The 20,575-nt window shown below is 42.6% G+C and overlaps 1 protein-coding gene across 3 annotated transcripts in view; it reads left to right on the top strand.

The window, feature by feature from the left end:
- The first annotated feature begins 3,643 nt into the window (after window positions 1-3,643).
- Window positions 3,644-20,575, top strand: part of WDR45B (WD repeat domain 45B) — a 29,998-nt gene continuing 13,066 nt past the window's right edge. Inside the window, exons 1-5 of one of the 3 annotated variants that reach the window (XM_074971141.1) lie at window positions 3,644-3,918; window positions 15,033-15,107; window positions 16,744-16,971; window positions 18,129-18,230; window positions 20,017-20,104. In XM_074971141.1, the coding sequence (XP_074827242.1) occupies window positions 3,684-3,918; window positions 15,033-15,107; window positions 16,744-16,971; window positions 18,129-18,230; window positions 20,017-20,104 (728 nt within the window). In that variant the 5' untranslated portion in view covers window positions 3,644-3,683. The remainder of the gene's footprint in view (window positions 3,919-15,032; window positions 15,108-16,743; window positions 16,972-18,128; window positions 18,231-20,016; window positions 20,105-20,575) is intronic. The other 2 variants (XM_074971143.1, XM_074971142.1) reach the window with 2 other exon arrangements.

Genomic DNA, 20,575 nt, shown 5'->3' with positions numbered 1-20,575 from the left:
CAGAGGCTGGGGTGGGGGGGAACAGGTTATTTATAACATATTTTAATGTCTGCCACTAAAGATTTCTCAGCACTTTACAAACCCTGAGTAAGCCTTGCAACCCTATCAGGTAGGTGGTATTATAATCTCCATCTTACAAACTGTGGAACTGAGTCCCAAGAAGGTTAAGTAACATGCCTGCTCTAGATGGCACCAAGTCTGGGACAGAGAAACTCAGATCTCACAAAATTCCTTACTTTGGTCCTATACAAATTCTTTCCCTTCAACTATAAAGAAATTGTTTCCCAAAACATGGGTGACGAGAACTCTTTTGCTCACTCTTCATTTACTTTAAGAAAAAAAAGAAAAAGGAAAGATAAGATCCTGTTTGGTGAGAGGAAAAACATTGACTTGCTCAAGGGTGTGTCTGCAGTTGGATGCCAAAGAGAAAATCAGCCACAAAAGAGCAAAGTTCAGTTTTTGTTCTGCGGCAAACTTTATACTTGTCTTAATTATTCCAAACAAAGGGTGTTTCCAGGACATTCAATATCCTTAGCTGTATGAGGTGTGTCTTCTTGTGTGTGTCTCTTTCCCTCTGCAAAGCTGGAGCGCTTAGGAGAGGATTTCGCTATTGTTCCACCTCCCAACTGTAATTTCAAGGAGACGGTGTGCTGGCTAGTAGGCAGAGAGAGGTTCTTTGCTTCACAGTGCATGCTTATTCAAAAATGTATAAAATGCAACCAGTGCAACTTTGCCGGGTTCCTGTATGATATTTAACATAGATAACTCTTAAAAACAAGAGACTTTTACCTAATCTCTCAAATTACATTACACACCAACTTATCCAACTTCATCCTACCCCAGAGACAAACATGAGGCTGATAGACCTTACACCAGGCCATAAACACTAACAGACAGTTTGAGTAGTTGCTGGGTGGAGGGAAGAGGATACGGTGGTTGGGGGCCATCCACCGAGAACATCTTTTCCTTAGGAGATCTCAACAATGGCAATACACGGGGGGAGAGAGAGCCTCCCAAAGAGACAGGGCTCAAACCACACAGGATGTTGAAGATCAAAGCAGACATCCTGAATTGCACTTGAAAATGAACAGGTAGTCAGTGCAGTTTTTAGAGAAATGGTGTAATAGATTTTCTGTATCTACCACCACCAAACCTGTAAGCAGTCCGATTCTGCATTAGTAGCTCTAGAATGGTCTCTAAGGAGAGGCCTACCATAGAGCACATTGTAAAGGAAGGGTCACAGATGATAAAAAGTTCTTTCTGGGATATCATGGGAAGCTGGGGGTCCAAAAGGCACTCCCTAAATGTGGACCTCTTGGGCAAATGGTAGCCAAAGCCTCTCGATAAGAGGGATGAAAATTCATCTCACTTCTCATGTTCCTGGTAAAGGCTTCCCTGGTACTGCAGAGTGCATACATTACACAGCAAGGGGGCTGATATGGCATAGCAAGAAAAGATACAAATAGGAGTGTATAAAATTAAATATGGGTCCTCAGGGTCAGATTTCTACTCTGCCTCTCTGTCAGTACAAAGGAATCATAAAGCCAGTGGATTTGGCCAGCTAAGAACTCCTGTGTATGGGACATTGTTGAGAAAAAGAGTATGTGGACAGAATGTCCCTGTGCTCAGGTGATCCCCAACTGGTATAATGGTCCTTTGTGGCTGCAGCCAACTGGCAGACTTTAGAGTGTAATCAATAAGGCCTGGGCCCTCACAGTGCAGCACAAAGATAAAAATAAATCTTGCGTGGCCACTCATTCAGTAAGTACTGTTCATCCTGACTGCTGAATGAGGCTGAGTCCCTGTGGAAAAATTAGTACATGAGCATGTAAGTGTAAGACTACACAAGGAGACCACATGCCCATGCCACTTTGATTCTGGCATTGTCTAACTTTTGAGAGCTTGACTTTATAGTCTCAGGCCTTGACTCTTCAAAGACTCAGGTGCATGCTTAATGTTATGGACTGTGAGCAGTCCCATTTTACACAGAGTGGCTTTGTTTTGGGAATATTCAGTGTATAACATTAAGCATGTGCAAAAGTCATTGAAGGATCAGGGCCTTACTTAGTAATAGTATTTTCTTTCTTTCTTTTTTTTTTTTTGGGTACGGAATAATAAATATACTGAGATCAGCCAAGCAAAACAATGTTTTCCCTTCTTCCTCTTTTTAAATGTATTGCCCTGAATATCCTCAGCTGTAGCTATTTCAGCAGCGGACAGGTAGCTTGCATCCTCTGTAATACACACACAAAAACTCAATAGTAATAGCTAATAACAATAACAAAAAACCAGGCAGTGGTTACAAAAGAATAATAATAAAATTGAAATAGGCAGTGATTGGCTGAAAGTGGTTAGAACAGTGTTAGACTGTTAGTGTTTTGTCTTTTTGTTTTCCCATCCTCATCCCCTTTCCCTCCTATTGTCTGTTATACTTCCTTGTTGCACCTTGTCTTAAACTAGATTACAAACTCTCTGAGGCAAGGATTGTGTCTTTTTATGTTTGTACATTGTCCAGCACTGTGGGATCCCTATCCTGAATGGGGTCTATAGGCTGTAACCTAAATAGAAAAATCAGTGGTAATGAGGTCCACAGAGATTATAGGTCCCTGAATGTGACATTTTTTCTTGAGCGAAGGGAGGCAGTGTCACAACCTGCAGCCTCTGTGGGCTGCATCTCTTTATTAAAGATGAGTTTAGCTGCAGCAATCTTCTCCATTTTGTATAAATTAAGGGTAACCCTTGAGGCTTCCATCCAAACTGCTAACATGGCTCTCATATGAAAAGTTTTGGTTTCCCTGTGGCTATATAGAAGGCTATGAAGGGCGCGATTTATTTGGCAGAAAGTTCAAGTGACCACTGTGCATTTAGTTATGACCTGCCAGGTGGTGGCACTCTGATCACAATGGGGTATTGCACACACAAACCTGTATTAAGATACAGCCATTGTTCAGATCAAGATGGGTGATGATATATCAGTATCTGGGGCAGAGTTTTGATTGAGATGGGGCACAGCATGTTGGAGAGCTGTAGCAACGCCCAGGGAGAGATGGGGATGTTCCATACCTGCCACCATTTGAATGGTGTAATCAGGGACATGAGGGGAGAAAAGGCTGGGCACCCCTTTGTACTCCACTGAAATGTGTTGAGCTGGCAAGCACTGAGAATAACACAACAGAAACAGAAAATTCCTGCCTTAGCCCAGCTTGCATGGGTGCTACACAGTGGACTTCTAGGTCCTCAATGCACACCCAGAGCCAGGCTCCTCCTTAGCCAGCCCCATATGTGGGCCTCCCTCAAAGCAGCCCCAGAGGGAATCATAGAAGATTAGGGTTGGAAGAGGAGACCTCAGGAGGTCATCTAGCCCAACCCCCTTCTCAAAGCAAGACCAACCCCAACTAAATCAGAGCTTCCCTCTCGCTTGTGAGGGGAGATTCCTCAGGGGGTAGAAGACTCCCAGGCCAGTCCCGGAGGGAAGGGGAGTAGATCTCCCATGACAGCCCCGGGACGGCAGCAGTGGCTCCCCCGTTCCAGCCCCGGGGGTAGGCATTGGATCCCCCATGCCAGGCCCGGGTCACCCTACCCCGGGAGGGGGCAGTGGATCCCACATGCCCGTCGGGGGGGGGGGGGGGGAGCCTCCGCGGGCGGCGGTTCGATTGCTCGGCGCTCCCCGGCCTGGCGGGTGGATGGTATCTGGCTCGGCGCGCGGCCTGACAGGGTCGGAAGCAGCCGCTGGCCTGCCTCTGTCCCTGCGCCCGCCCGCTGGCCGCGGGGAGTGTCGGCGTCCGGGCTCAGTCCGTCCGCGGTCGCGATGGTTTAAAGGCCCCGGGCCAGCTCTGCATCCGGCAGCAGCCATGAACCTGCTGCCGGCCAACCCGCACGGCAACGGGCTGCTGTACGCCGGCTTCAACCAGGACCACGGTGAGGGGGAGCGGGGAGCTGCGGCCGAATCAGGGGAGCCGGGTGTGGGGGCAGCTTGGGAGTAGATGGGGTCCCAGTGGGGTTTGTCTGGGAGTGTGGGGGTGGCGGGGAGTGGGGGGGGTGGTGGCGCGGCGGGGGTGGCGGGGAGTGTGGGGGTGGCGGGGTGTGGGGGGGTGGCGCGGCGGCGCGGCCGGGGTGGCGGGGCCTGGCTGGGAGTGTGGGGGTGGCGGGGACCGCGATGGCGGGGGGTGGCTGGGAGTGGGGGGGTGGCGCGGCCGGGGTGGCGGGGCCTGTCTGGGAGTGGGGGGGTGGTGGCGGGGGCCGCGGTGGCGGGGGGAGGCTGGGAGTGGGGGGGTGGTGCGGCCGGGGTGGCGGGGCCTGGCTGGGAGTGGGGGGGTGGCGGGGACCGCGGTGGCTGGGAGTGGGGGGGGGGGCGTGGCGGGGCCTGGCGGGGAGTGGGGCCTGGCTGGGAGTGGGGGGGTGGCGCGGCCGCGGTGGCGGGGCCTGGCTGAGAGTGGGGGGGTGGTGGGGGCCGCGGTGGCGGGGCCTGGCTGGGAGTGGGGGTGGCTGGGAGTGGCGGGGGCCGCGGTGGCGGGGGGGGGGTGTTGGGTGATTGTGTGGGGGCGGGGGAGAAGTTGGCTGGGAGTGGGTGGGCAGTGGGGGGAGGGTGTTGTAATGGGGAGATATTCTATCATTTTGTCCTCCAACCTTCCCTTTATTCCCTCCTCCAGTTTTTTTTCCAACCAAACAAAAGTTTTGGGACAACACAAACTAGCCCCCCGGCTGGTGAGGGAGTGGGGCTCACCATGAGGCAAAGGGGAGTGTGACCTGTTGCGGGTTGGAGAGGGGCTGAAATGCCTCTCCAGGGCAGCCTGTGTGTGGCAGCATGTCCTCCTCGCCGCCTTGGCGACACCACACTGCGCTGTTTACCTGCGGCCCCAGGCACTGCCTTGACGTCTGACTAAATTCAGGGCCTGTGTGGCTTTACTCTGGGGCACCACAGCTGTAAATCTTCAAATCCTAAAGCAGGTCTGGGAAGTGGTTTGTGTTTTGGAGTGTGATTGTGGTTAACTCTTAGCTTAAGTGCTGTTAGGGAAATGAAATGTCAGAATTGGGACCAATTCATAGTCTGGCTTCTGCAATAATCATGTTTAGAGATGTTTTCTGGCTTTTTATATACTAGGAAAAATCTGGTGCATAGTTCTATACATGGTAAGGTCAGTGAAAGCTATCACACTGACAAAGTGCTAGCGTTTTTGCTACCATCTTGTTTACGCTACAGTTTCCACTCTCGCTACTCCTGTTGGAACATTATTTATCTGGAGTTTACCAGTGTAGATGCAGCTGTTGTGTCTCTTAAAGCAGAGGGATATTTCTATATGGTGTTGGCAGTACCATGCCCTCATTTGTGTTTCTCTCAGCCATCAAGTCTGAGAAGAATGTGTTGGAGCCAAAGTCCGTGACCAGAATTTTCAAAAGTGGTTAGTGATTGATTTTTTTTTTTTTTTTTTTTTGGGTGCCCCTGCTTTTCAGTTAGCGGGTCCTTTGGCACTTTCTGAAAATCAGATTCCTTTTTACATTTAGGCACCTAAAAACACTAGTCACTGAAGTGAAAGATATTTAAGTTGTAACACAGCTTCTTATGTGGCCTTAATGTTCTGTTTTAAAATAAGGGAGCTTCTCCTGAGATTTACTGGGGGAGTAATTTGCCAGATAGCATGTGTCACTTTAACACATTTTTATGTTGTACAAATTAGTGGTGGAGATTTGGTTGTGCTGTCTGATTTTGTACGTCATGCTTAAAAAGACACTGACAATAAAAGTAGATCAATAATGTTTTATTCTGTCTAATGATATGTAGAGCCCGTTGGGTGGGGAAAAAAAACTAAAGCTTCAGGTCCTATGCTTGGCTCTCCTTTCTCAGGGAAACTGGGGGAGACTTTCTAAGGTACAAGTGAAAGTAAAGTGCCTAACGCTCATTGACTTTTAATAGCAGCTAGGTGCATTGCTGCTCCTAATGCCTTTGAAAATCTCCTTCATAATCTGTTCCAAGAAACAGTGCACTTGTGCCTAATCTTGCTGTCTCAATGTACAAAGTATCAGTCTTTTGAATAAGTGTCTTTTTCTTGTGTTGTGGGGGGGGGAAAGATTTGTGGATGAGTACCAGAATTTTCTTCCAGAGTGCAAGGAAATAAGTCTTATAGCTTAAAATAAAGTTGTTAAATATTTCCTTTTTTTCCATTTGTAGCCATAGCAAATAAAGCTGATTTAATTTTTTTAATAAGTGAGAATGAATGTGAATTGTTCCGTGACACACATAGTGTTTCATTGTCTTTGTAAGCAGTGTGGTGTGTGTGGTTTTTTGTTTTTTAATGAAGCTGCACCTTTGAGGTGTTTGAGCTATCACATTGGCTGGAAAAAAAACCTAAATTGATCTTAATACCTCCCCTGTCGTCTTATCTCACATTTGAAATAGTGGTAAGTGTGGGCAACTTGGATTTTGGGTCCACAGTTTCAATCTGTGTATTCAAACATCGGAGATTAGCTCTGGTACTTGTTCTGCATGTGTGACTACTAATGAGGAATATTGACTAGATATACCATCCTAACCTTAGAGACTAACAAATGTATTTGAGCATAAGCTTTCGTGAGCTACAGCTCACTTCATCGGATGCAGTGAGCAATAGCTCACGAAAGCTTATGCTCAAATAAATTTGTTAGTCTCTAAGGTGCCACAAGTACTCCTTGTCTTTTCCCGGATACAGACTAACACGGCTGCTACTCTGAAACCCATCTTAAGCTTGCACCCTATAGTGAGTGCTACAAGGTTTTGCCCATTGCAGCATCAGGTCCTCAGTTTAGAATAAATTTGTTGGTGCTGTGACTCCCATTGTTTTCAGAATAAAGTGTATGCCAAACAGGGGTGTCATTTGCTATGGGACAAGAGGGGGCGGTTTAGCCTCCCCCAACTTTGAATGCTGTCATTAGGAAAGAAATAATTGCCTAGTACTGTAGTTATTCTTGATGATGCCAATTGGGACAAAGAATATTGTATATGCTGATGCAGCTTTTTCCCCCACCTCTTGAATTTGTCTGAAATGACACCCCTGATGCTGAGCATTATTTAATTATGGTAGCATCCCAAAATGTACGAAGGAGTTGTACAGACTCTTAGGAAGATAGTCCTTGAGCTGAGGAGCTTACCTTAACTGCATTGTTAGGTACTTATTCTAAATAAACTGGCAACTTAAACAGTCCCTAGTTATATAGGCAAAGAAAGTGAGGGAGGTTCTGTTTGCAAGCTACTGTAACGCTTTCTCATTATAAATGGTATATATGTACATTTAAAAAATAGCCTAACCAGTATGATACCTGATAAGCACTTTTGTATCCTAAATGCTATCTTAGGGCTTGTCTACACTGACCACTTACAGTGCTGCAACTTTCTCACTCAGGGGTGTGCAAAAACATCCCCCCTGAGCGCAGCAAGTTTCAGCATAGTAAAGTGTCAGTGTAGACAGTGCACCAGCGCTAGGAGCTACGCCCCTCATGGAGGTGTATGTTGTGTGTTTGTTTGTTTTTTTTTTTTTTAAAAGAGCGCTGAGAGAGCTGTCTCCCAGCGCTCTGCTGTGACCACACCAGCCACATTAAAGCGCTGCCGCATAGACTAGCGTTGCCTGTGTAGACTAGCCATGTTAAAGCGTTGCCAGTGTAGACTAGCCCTTATTAGTTATTTTTCCTGGTTATTGCGAATGTAATTCTAAAAACAGTAGCTAGGAGGAAAACCTCACTACTTCCATTTTGCTACTAACCAAAAATAGAAATCTGAATCACTGGAGTGCTGAAACTTAGTATGAGTGCCTGCATATAATTTTGCAATCACCTCATTTCTCAGTAACTCAAGAATAGCCAATCAAGTACTCACAGGAAGATGGGAGGGATGATCTAATAGGGCTGGAAAAGACCTTACTTCTATGACTGGTATGTTTCTTCTGAAGTATCAGAAACCCATATTTACCTTTTAAGCTTTCAGCAATATTACTATTGGTTTTTTTATATAGGATAGCTTTTCGTTATCTTAACCTTTTCTGTAAGTGCTGTCAAGTACAACAAACTTTTCTGTCAAAGTTTTTATTAATTTAAAATTTGATATAATCTTAATTCTAGTCACTTCTATAGTGTTTTCTGTCCAAGGATCTCAAAGCACTTCACAAAAATTAATGAACGAATGAAAGAAACCTCATAATGACCTTGTCTCCTAAGGAAGGAGTAGTTTCACATACTGAGAGGGATTCCTCCCCTTTCACTCCCCCTGCCCCGTAGGTGTCATGCTGCATATGACAGAGTTGGTAATAGAATCCAGAGATTATCTGTCAGTCCTGCGTTCAAGCTATTAGGCAGGCTCAAGAAAGGGAGAACAGCCTAACAGCAAAACAAAATGGCTAGACCCCATGATGCAGAAATGACTTTGCAGCTGACCAGTTTTAGACAGAGTGTGCAGTCTTAGGTAATGTGCGCAGAGCAGAGGATGCTATTAGACATCAATATAACAACACATCTATGTGTCCTCGATCCTAAAGTAAAAAGATTTCCTCTATGCAGCATGGCACTTCCAAGACAGGCATTTCAGCCCCTTCCAAGCCCTCCCTTTTTACTTTGGCACCACTGGGTCAATATGGGCAGATAGTACTCATTCCACCAATAATAGTCAAATTCAAGTTATAGTTGCAGATTAAACAATGTACTGCTTTTTTCTTTAAATAAGAAAAAGGATAAAAGTAAAGAAAATAATACTTTACACTTATAGGTGCCTTTGAAAATTTTACACAGCATCTAAGTCCCATTGATTTTCTTCAATGAGACTTAACCTTCTGAATGCCTAAGCCACTGTTGAAAATGGGACTTAGGCTCCTAAGTCACTTGGCATTGTCACAGGAATAAGAGCTACTGTAGGTTATGGAAACACAAGTTACAGAGTTGAAAGTGTAGTAGTGGTACCTCATGTCCGAGTCAATGTCTGTATCTTTTGTTTGGTCCATTCTTTCATCTGAAAGGTTCAGAGCAGGTTGTCATGTGAAGGAGAGATTGTCACCTTGCCTCTGTGGGTCACAACTGAGAATATCAAATTCAGGACAAGTTGCTGGAGAAAAGGGCAGACACACCCCAAAACTGGTGGTTATTCTTCCATGAGAGATACCAATCCAGCAACAAAAGTAAACTTCTGTCTTACCATACTGGCTATCAAGAAGTCAGAAATGCAGCCTCCTTAGGTATTCTGGTCCTGGATTCAACACCCAGATACTAGACTTAATGATGGGTGGTTCTTTAAAACCAATTTCCTCAAACAAAAGCCTTCTTCTGATTCTAAAGGACCAGACACATACCCAGGTCAATATATACCCAATAATCACGCTGTTGCCAATAATCACACTGTTGCCAATCCTTTAGTATCTAATATCTAAAGGTTTATTTATAAAAAGAAAGAAAGGTGAGAGTTAAAATTGGTTAAAGGAATCGGATACATACAATAATTGCAAACTTCTTGGATCAGGCTTGTAGCAGTGATGGAATAAACTGCTTGCTTGTTAAACTTCTCTCCTGCTCAAACCTCTGGACTATAAACTTAGAGTCCTCTTGTCCTTGCATAGATTTCACTGTCAAGAAAAAAACCCCAAAACCCTTAAATATGGAAGCTCATTCTTGTTTCCTTCCCTCTCCCACTCCAGCAACCTGTTGTATTGGTCTCTGAAAATATTCCTACACTGCAGCTTGGAGCATGCCTCCTAGCCCAGGCAGGCAGACTTACGCTAGCGTTGCTTGAGCTAGTGCACTGTAAATAGCAGTGTGGACATTGTGACATGGGCATCGGCTCAGACTAGCCACCCAAAGCCAAGCCCGTCTGAGCTGTGGTGGCTAGCCTGAGCTGCTGCCCATGCTGCAATGTCCACACTGCTATTTTTAGTGTGCTAGGCCAAGCAAAACTAGTGGGAGTCTGTCTGCCGGGGCTGGGAAGCACGCTCCCAGCTGCAAGTAAACATACCCTAAGTATATTATGTTCAGTTAAGTTTCCTGGGAATCTCTGAGCTTTCCTTCTAGTTCCCTTACCTTGGGGAGTCTGCCTTTGTAGAAAACATGCAGTGGCATTATAGCAAATTTTAATGTCCGCTAACGTACAGTCTATTCGGGTTTGTCATAACATGTTGGTCCTTCACTAATATTAAAGCAAAATTTAAAATTTTTTTAGTATCTAACAGGTTTTTTTAAAGCATTACTTTACCACCACAGTATACTGGAAATATATGAATCATTCTGTAGAGAGCCTCTCATAGAAAGGAAATGTAATTTGAAAAAATAGTCTCCAAGAAATATCAGCTCTCATCCAGAACTATATCGTCACCATACCATGCTTGCCATTACCTTGGAAAGATAATTTCTCCCTTATGGGGGAAAAAACTACAGAGCCTTAGAGCCAGTTATAAGGTTTGTCAGATAACTTATCAATTTATTAACTCCATAGTTGCAGCTCATGGAATACTATAGCCATTTGCTTTATCAGCTCAATGTATGCTGCAAATCAATGACACATGGCAAAATGAAGCTGTGGCTCTAGCTTGACTATAAGCCTCTCAGTTCAACACATTAAGTATCTTCCTCAGATGTTCTTGTCAACTGCTAGAAATGGCCCACCTTGATTATCGCTACAAAAGGTCGTCCCCCCCACTCTCCTGCTGGTACTAGCTCACCTTAAGTGATCACTCTCGTTACAGTGTGTATGGTAACACCCATTGTTTCATGTTCTCTATGTATATAAATCTCCCCACTGTATGTTCCACTGAATGCATCCAATGAAGTGAGCTGTAGCTCACAAAAGCTTATGCTCAAATAAATTGGTTAGTCTCTAAGGTGCCACAAGTACTCCTTTTCTTTTTGTGAATACAGACTAACATGGCTGCTACTCTGAAACCTTTAATATTATAGTTAGTAAAAAGACTTTCTTGATTGATAATATTCACCATTTGCCCTTTTCCATGTGTATACACTCTCAGACGTATGGAACTTTTTTAGAAACTGGGTCAAGCAGAAATCTCAAAGCCCAGCTTGAAGTTGTGCTCTACAAACTAGTACATCAGTGCCTGTGAGGAAAATCATTGGTCTTTCTCTTCTGTTCTTGGGAGATGACTTTTTTTGTAGTACTGAAAGCAGATGTAAAGGTAGCTGCTTGTGTTGCCCCGGGAGTCTGCTGGCAATGAGTGCCTGCCAAATAGGAGTGACACTGCACCTACTGAAAATCAGTGGCAAAGCACCTGTTGACAACAATGGGAGGAGCAGTGCACCTGTTGTAATTGTTGCTTTCCGTGAGCTCAGTCAGCAGGAGTCCAATGGATGCTCCAAAACTTGCATCCTGTGCATGGTATAATGGCTCCCCTCCAACTAATCAAGCTGGTGTATGGTCATATTTGAGAAGAAACTGTCTCTTACAGTAAGATGGCAGTAAAACCTAGGAAAAGAGAAGGAATACCCTAAAAATCCAGTGATTTAACCATTCACATTTCTCAGCACAAACTTCTAATGTCACTTTCCTCCACCTCCTTTCCCTCAACCATTTTTGTTGACCTACACTTAAACAGCTTAATAGGCTATTGGGTTACTTTAAAATTCTGGCAGTATTTCAGCCCCTTTTGAGAGGGGAGGGATTTCTCCATATATCAAGTACTATCTTGACTGTTGACCTAGAAGGTTCATGCATACAAATGCAGGATGCTGCCAATCCTCAACAAATTATTTTCCTGAAATTGATGATTTGCTGATGCAAGCTAGTTAAAATTTCAGGAATAACAAAAATGTTGAATCCATTTGTTTTTCAGTGATTGTGCCATATCAGCCACTCTTATCTTAAAATTATCTGTAAAATAACTCCAGTATATAGTTGATAATCCATGGTCAAAAGATTCTGAATATCCTTGGTGCCATGCAGATGCTTCACCATATATATTTATGTGGCATAATTTAAAGCAGTGTTTCTCAACCTTTTTGGTACTAGGGACTGGCTTGCTGCCTTCCTAAACTATGTCAGGGAGATCTCATGGTCTAGTGACAGTTCATGGACCAGTCATTAGGAAACACCGATCGAGAGTACCGAATATAATCATTTTGGGGGTATGTCGCTTCATTAATTGTAGGTTTCCATAATAAACATCTGTACTTTATTTATAATAAAATCATAAGATGTCTGCTTGCTATTAAGGGTTTACAGAGAGAAAAATATGCAGTCTGAACCTTCATTTCAGGCTCTGTCTGCCATTTAGCTGCAGAACAACCAAGTTATTTTGACATGCAGGAACAATTGGACATAGGGATCTGAGCAAATAGTTTGGCAAGATGAAGAAGGAAAGTGCGAAGTGAGGTTTTTATTAATAGTTTTGTAGATATTAATTTGGGGTTTATAACTCAGAGCCCAACAAGACCCTGGTTTTTATTATTTTAGAGTAGATGTTTGACATTACCCAGGGTGCAATCTGTTGAACAGCAGTTTCCTGTCAATTCTCCAACCTGGGGTGCCTTTTACGCTGTTTCGCTGTGAGAGCAACTACCTGGTCTACGCTCACACCACCTCCAGCATGTAAATTACTCCCAGCTATACTGTGTGAGTGCTGTGGCCAGATACTCTTGAATTATGCTGCAGAGTAACACCAGCAAATTCCCAGTCCCAGATTTTCCCTCAGAAATGCATGTCTTGTGTTGCCCAGGACAGGGCTGGACACCAGAAGCTCATATAAATCCGTCAATTTATTAATAGAAAATACAGGATTTGTGCATATCTCAAATGGAGTTTCCCAAACACTTCAATCCAAGCACACTGGTTTAGATAAAACAAATTTCTGAACTACAGAAAGATTTTAAGTGATTACAAGTAATGAGGCTTAAGACTCATAATTGGTTACAAGGAAATAAAAGGTAAAATGCAACAAGCTAAGTGTATTTAAAACAGTCTCTCTCACCACATAATTCAGCAGTCTTACTGGCTGAATTCCTTTCATACATGATCCCTCCTCAGTCCTAGGCTTTTTCTTTGTTTCTCAGATGTTTTGGCTGCTGTGGATAGAGAGAAAGGGAAGAATATTTTGGGACATCTGTTCTCCTTCTTACGCCTTTTCCTCTTCTTTGAGAACTCTCTCCAGCTGGGGTTCAGGAGACCTAGTCTGTGGGGATAGGAACTCCAACTGTTTCTTTGCCAAGATGTAAATTTCTCACTCATACCCTTTTTCCTGCCAAAGAATGGTCACTTAACCAGGTGATGGTCCATTTGATTAATTGACACGTGGCTGACGCATCAGTTTGACTTTTGTCTCTGAAGAACTGGTTTGTGGCTGTGTCCCCAGATTTGGAATATGTCTTAGGGCTTGTCTACGCTACAGGTTATGTCAGCATAATTTATGTCACTCGGGGGTGTGAATAAGCCACCCCACGAGTGACCTAAGTTACACTGACGTAAGCGCTGGTGAGGACCGTGCTCGTTGGTGGGAGCTTCTCCTGCCAATGTAGCTACCATCTCTTGTGGAGGTGGTTTTATTATGCCAATAGGAGAGCTTTCACATGTTGGCACAGAGTGTCATCGCCAGACACACAGCTGCACTGTAGCACTTCTAGTGTAGACTAGCCCTCATTAACATCGTACAGTAGAATCTTATAACTTTACATACAGTGTTGCCACACACATTACCAGGACAATAAAGATCAGCAAATCATGAGTTTTCAGATGATGCAGTACTGGCATATTTTGTAAATATGTATCGTCTTGAAAAAGGGGTGGACATAGAGATAGGGAGTGTCACAATGTTCCTTATGGATACACACTAACACACACATTCTCAACTTTTGTATCAAAGGTTGTTTAAAAAATTTCAGATCATTGCATAGGAAAATCAAACTTGTTCCAATTATTTTGTGCCCTTGAACCTCAAAGTTTTTTTATGAATTTTGGTATGCCACTTGTAAATTATTGTTTGTGGTGTTGTAGTTGGGTTGGGCCCATGATACAAGAGACAAGGTGGGTAAAGTAATATATTTTATTGAACCAGCTTCTCTTGGTGAAAGACCAGCTTTTGAGCTACCCAGAGCTCTTCTCACCCACCTTGTCTCACTTTTAAATTGTGTATTTGTTTTATCAAGCTAATTTTTTTCTGTAACAATCTCTCTGCATGCACAATAATTAGAATCTCTGGATGCTTGTTAATGGCTTCTATGTGTTCTGTCATTTGTCCAATACTGGCAGATAGTATGACTCACTACTTGTGATAAGTAGAACCATTAGTATTTAGTAACATAAATCAAATAAAACAGCAGAAGAACTCACCCTGGGAGTATGAAGGAATCCATTAAAAAGGCATTCTCTTCCCCTCTTCTCTCCCCCCCCCCAAATCTAAGAGATCTGCATAACCCAATTCTGGGCTTCAGCTTAAAAACAAAAAAAAGTCAGAGGTGTAAAATCTCTGTATATTCTAAACTCTTTAGTTTATAAGTTCAGTTGCTTGAGTTGCTCTAGTTCCCCACAGTTAAGTGGACCTGATGGACTTCCAAGTTGCACTGTGCTATCGTGCATGCCGCTGTCAGAGTGTGATAGATAAAGAACTATTCTCACCTATTTCAGGAACGAACCTGTTAGATAACATAGTAAAGTTTTAATTAGTAATCTGAATATTTGAAATAGGACTCCTTTTTTAGTACATGAAGTGAATATAGGGGTTTTCTGTGCTAGCTATTACTGGGGAGTGTAAGTTTTTCAGTAAGAATACACCAAAACTGATTTCCTTCTCCCTGGTATTGACTCATGATCAAACTGCCTCCTATGTGATACAGTATCTCCTTTCCTTCCATTGTTTCTTCACCACCTGTTTAAACAGAACACCAAGGACTTCCAACATGAAACAAAGTGGAAAAACCAACTTTGCACCGTTTCCACTTTTTCTATTTTAAACTAAAGACGCAACATTCTTCTTGAAATAAATTTCATTGACATTAAAGCTCTTGAATAGTGACCCCCCAGCCCTCTGACTTGCTCTGTTTTGCCTGTATTATTACATAATTAATGCATATTTTTCCATTTTGTGTTTTAGGATGCTTTGCATGTGGAATGGAAAATGGATTCAGAGTTTATAATGCAGATCCTCTCAAAGAAAAAGAGAAACAAGGTGTGAGATGCTTTCTCATTTTTCAGCGCACTTCATCGGGTGCAACTGTAGCTCACGAAAGCTTATGCTCAAATAAATTGGTTAGTCTCTAAAGTGCCACAAGTACTCCTTTTTCTTTTTGCAAATACAGACTAACATGGCTGCTACTCTGAAACCTGTCATTTTTCTATGCTAGCTCTGTTTTGAAAGTCCAGCCTACATGTCTTCTCCACAGGGCTCTTGCCTGGGTTACTTTCTTCCTGCATTGAGCCCTTGTCCAATGACTTTCCTTCCAGCCAAGGAGGGCTCCACTAGCTCCACAGGGAGTCTCAATCATGTGTCTTCTAGATCGGCAATTTAACTTCTGGTAATCCTCTACCGCCTGAGCTAACACACTCAGGTGTGTGATCTTGAAGCTAGTATCAGACTGAAACCTCTGTGGACTGGTCACTAGTGGGGGTGAGCAACACATTGTAAGTGTGAAAACTGGGGTAGCTCTCTAAAGTCACAGGTTAAATAACAAGTTGTGGTGTGTTTTATAAGGGAGAGCGCCACATCAAGTGGCTAGGGGATTAGGCTGTAATCTGTATTGGGCTTTTTCTACCTGATCCGGTCATGTAAAAACTGCTTTGGTGGTTCTGTTAAAGCATATATACAGTTTTTGCTCAAGAATAAGACTTGACAGAAATTTAGCGAAAACCATTCTTCTAACCAGTGGAGGGATCCAGACTGCATCTGTTCTGAGAGGAATGGCAGTGTTTTCTGTACCTCAGATATAACCCTTTGACTACCAGTGAGGCCTCTGGGGTTTCCTAACCGCCTCACTGCTTTTCCAGTCCTCCTTTCTTAAGCGTTCTCTTCTAACTTAAAGTGTGTGGAGGTCTCTGGTTCCAGTCCATGCATCCTTTAGTTGCCCTAAGAGGGATGTAGCTCCTCCTAACTGCTAGTGATGTCTATCTTTAATCTCATCCCTGCTGAGTATACTCCTACCATTCCTATTTTGCTTCCCATCCCTCAGGCTCTGTGTTCTTTAATCTGTCTTGTCCCTAGCCTTTCTGATCCCACTCCTCTTTCCGCTCCCTCTGGAATTCCAGCTCTGCCTTCAGAAAGCTCATTGTCATTCATGACTTTCTAACTACTTAAACTCCATTTCCTCTCTTCCTCTGAAACCTGGGTGTCTGCTTCTCATTTGTGTTTTGTCTGAGACTCACTTCCAAAGGAGAGGACTCTTTCCTAAACCTCCTGTCATGAAGGCCTTGTTGGTGGCACATGCTCCTCCACATGTATCTGTAAATTTGAGTTGTATATAATCCAACACTGTTTTCACACTGCCCTCAAGCATAGTGGCTCTCATAACTTTACATTAAACATAGACAGCACCATCACTCTGGTTTCCTGGTATCTGAGTCAGAGAGAGACTTGGTTAAAAAGCAGCTGACTGAAGCTTAATCTGTGCAAGACAGAAGTGATGCTCGTAATCAGACATCTGTATTGGGGGGGTAACTGTCTAAAACCATAATGTTAGGGCACTTGTCCACTGACCATCAGTGTAATGCTGGACTAAAGTGTCCTTCTGGACTTCTACTCTTGGATACCCAAATGGCGCTTTTAGCTAAAAGTTCCTTCCCATTGGACCAAAGCATTCATTATTTCCTAGTCCAGATGGTTCACTGCTACGTGGGGATGGAAGTGAACGCCATGAAGGAGCTCCAGATGGATGTGCATGCGTTTGGTTCATCTTCAGAGCAAAACAGATTGAGCACATTCCCCCTCAACCCCATTTTTCTGCATGCTGTACTGGCTACCTGTCCAATACCAGATCCAGGTCAAGATCCTGATCTACTGTGCCCTGCCCAAGAGAACTTTCTTACACACTCTAAAAGAAGTACGTACATACCCTACCATATGCCAAGTTATGTTTCGCAATTTACTCGAATTGAGGTGCTTATAGCACTGTTAATACTAACCAGAGCTTTGTACTTAATTGCAGAGACTGGAGCCAATAAAATTAGTAGTTTTGAAAATGATTATCGGGGTGGGAGGGAACTGAACTTTGAGTGGCTGCCCTACAGCTATGGAACTTTCTTCCACCAGATACTGGTGACCATAGAGCTCACTGTAGAGAGTGAGATTTAAGAACAGCTCTCTTTTGCCCCTGAAGACTGTATGGAAGGATGGTAGAATTTGAGAACCAAAAAGTGAAACTGACTAGAATATACTTTTACTTTTTGTTTAATTGAATTGCATAAACGGAGAGGAAAATCAAAAAAGTAAATGGCATAAAATAGTGACAAGTGCCTCTCTCCTTTGCTCTTGCAACTCTCCCATCACATCTGATGTTAGCTTTGATACCTCTTCATCTCCTCTGCTTTTTTCAATACTGCCCATAAACATGGCATGCCTACCTAATCTGTATTCACTAAGCCACTTTTTTCTCTCAAAATCCTTCCTAAAAACCCTCTTCCTTCTTGTTGCCTGCAAGAAGTGTTAACATACCATAAAAGAGAAATTAATTTTAATAGGATCATTGATATGTACATACCATAAATGAGTAACTTCTTGTTTTCCATTTTTAAAAAGTATACTTCAGTATTTGTTCATGGGTGTGTGTGTGGGGGGACTTGTACTTTTTTGCAATCATAAACAACTTTGAATATCTAAGTATCCTGTGTTGTGTAGTTTTTTTAAATGTAACTTGTGGTCTCTGCTGAAAAAGCTGTGAATTGTAGCTAAGAGTAATCACTCTTCTTTGGATTCTCTTAGTATCCAGATGGGGACAGGAGGAGATCTCCACACAGTGTCTTTCCATAGTGTAGATAACTGAGAGTAGCCTTAGTCATATACTGAAGCATTTTCTTGTGGCAATGCAGTAAAAGGCCTCTTAACATGGGCTTGACCTCGGTGGTATTTTGCACTTCTATAGTAAATCCTAAAATGTCACGCTTTCTGTAAAGAAGAAAATGTTCCAATGCTATCTAAGACCCATTTTGCTGTGAAATTAAGTGCTGAGTATATTTACAAATTTCATTTTTTGTTTTACAGAATTTCTAGAAGGAGGCGTTGGCCATGTTGAAATGTTATTTCGGTGCAACTATTTAGCATTAGTTGGTGGAGGAAAAAAGCCAAAATATCCACCTAACAAAGGTACAGTGTTGAGCACTAAGGGACAGATTTCATAAATGTGTTTCTGGCATCTCTGCTGTGTCCAACAGCAGACCTCAAACTACCTTTTTTTATAGAATCCAGAAAGTCTGTGTGTAGTCTTTGTGTTGCAACCTGCCTAAAATTTTTTTAGTATTTTAAGTTCAAGGAAGATGTGTATCTTCCTCTTAAGCCAATGGGCATTGTGCCTGCTCGTGAATTTGACCCCAGACTGTCTATCTCTACTTCTGTCATGCTTTTTTTGGAATATCTGTGGTTCTTTTTATGTCATTTTACTTGGTGAATGGCTTGCTCACCATTTTCTAAGATATTGAAAATAAACTCTAAAGAAACCTACTCAGACCTGCATGCCAATAAAAATCAGTCATGCAAAAATAGAAAGAAAACCTGACTGAGCTGCAAGCCTGGCCAATGAGTTTTAGCAAATTTACAAATTTCTCATACATTTTAACAATTTAAAAACCTTTGTCTGAGAGGGCTGAGCTGGGGGAAGTCTTCACAGATTTCTTGCAGTAATGGTTTTACAATTCACTTTCAATCTTGACAAGATTGAAAACTTTCCCGGAAGTCATAGTTATACTCATTATTGTGCCTGACCTATTTAGAGAACTTGACAATCACTAACAAAATATTAATTAAGCCCCTCCACTGTGACCAAGTCTTTCTGAACTGGAGGACTTGGTGTTCTGAGATGCACAGAGACTGAAATATTGGCACTTAGTTTTGGAGGTTTTTCTATTGTTTGCTAAGCCCTTGTTATCAAGTCAGTGAAGCTGGCCTGCTCTCGGTGCTAAATTATGAGGTGCTGGCCATTTTAGTGTTTAATTTTTGACACTGTCAGGTTACAATGAATGCTCATAATGTGGTAGTAGTGAAGTGGCCTGTATTTCATCATCATTTGCTTCAGCTATTTGCATTCATGTATCTTTAAATCTGATCAAAACCATAAACACTGATGTACCTACTCAGAGCAGTTGACCTGAAAGTGAGACTGCCTCTACAGTTAAGGCATCCAGTCCGCACATCTCAGTTTTCTTTTAAAGTGTCAGCCTTTGTATTGTATTAGGCAACTGTACCACCTAAGACTTAACTAGAAAGCTCAATTTGATGAGAGAGAGCAAAAGAAAACACATGGTGATTCAGTAAGTGGTTTGAAGTGCATGGAGTTCTTTCAGTTCATATTGAATCAGCTCACTGGTGTTAGAATTTACTGTTGTACTGGAGGTGCTATCTTTTTAGATAGCATTTACAATGGGGGTCTTGACCACTTGTCATTTTTGCCCTTGTGTCTTGGTTGTATTGCATATCCATAATCTAGCTACCTAAATCCTCTCTGTGGTTTCAATTACTTGTATTCACTTCCTATCCTAAAGTATTTTGTACTGGTGTATACTCTTAAACAGATGCAATGTTCCTCTACAGAGTTGGTTACATTTCAAAGATCAGTAAAGTGATTGGTTTTTGTTTTGTACATAGTTTGTAAAGCACTCTGGAAACACTTGAGATATTAATGTTCTAGTAATACCTTGACAATTGTGCTTTTGTCTTAGTTCTTTACTACTTAATTTAGGGGGGAAAAGCAACCATCCACTGCTGTAAGCCCAGGCTGAATACAAACCCAGGATCAATGTCCAACAAATGGCTTTTCTTGTCACTTTATCAAACTGATATAAGTGCTTTCCAGTTAGGAAGAGATTGTGTCAAACATCTTAGAAAACTGAAATGAAATATTACTGGTTTTCTGATGGGATCTTTTCCACCATTTTAGTGATGATCTGGGATGATCTGAAAAAGAAGACAGTTATTGAAATAGAATTTTCAACAGAAGTCAAAGCCGTTAAATTGCGAAGAGATAGGTAGGTATGAGTAAAAATTTATTCCATGTGCAAGACGTTTTGTCTGCTATGTGTAGAGGTATTTTTGAGAGATTCTCAGTTGTTTATGGAAGGAAATTCTTTAAAGCATGTCTGCAACTAGAAATCTACTTAAAATGGTGCTTTTGGACAAGCTTTTTAAAGGGAGAATGGATCAGAGTTCATGTAGATTGGTGTATGGCTTACCACTGACATGTTCTGCTTTGACATGTGCAGAAGAATGTTACGGGAGTTCCTGTTGGTCTGTAGCAGGAACCTGTGCTTGAATTTGTGAACAGCTGGTTTATCTGTCTTGTTAGTTAACCCACAGTCATGACTAAGTGGTTTTGCAGGAACTGCAGTTACTGTTCGTTGGGAGGGTAGGAGAGTGTAAGGATCAAATTAAAGTATGTTGAAGGCATTGTACAACTGAAATAATTATGCATTAGTAGGGGTGTGTGTATCTGTCTGTCC

Source organism: Natator depressus, chromosome 14, assembly GCF_965152275.1.
Source record: "Natator depressus isolate rNatDep1 chromosome 14, rNatDep2.hap1, whole genome shotgun sequence".
NCBI classification, from domain to species: domain Eukaryota; kingdom Metazoa; phylum Chordata; order Testudines; family Cheloniidae; genus Natator; species Natator depressus.
This window is presented reverse-complemented; position numbering and strand designations above follow the sequence as displayed.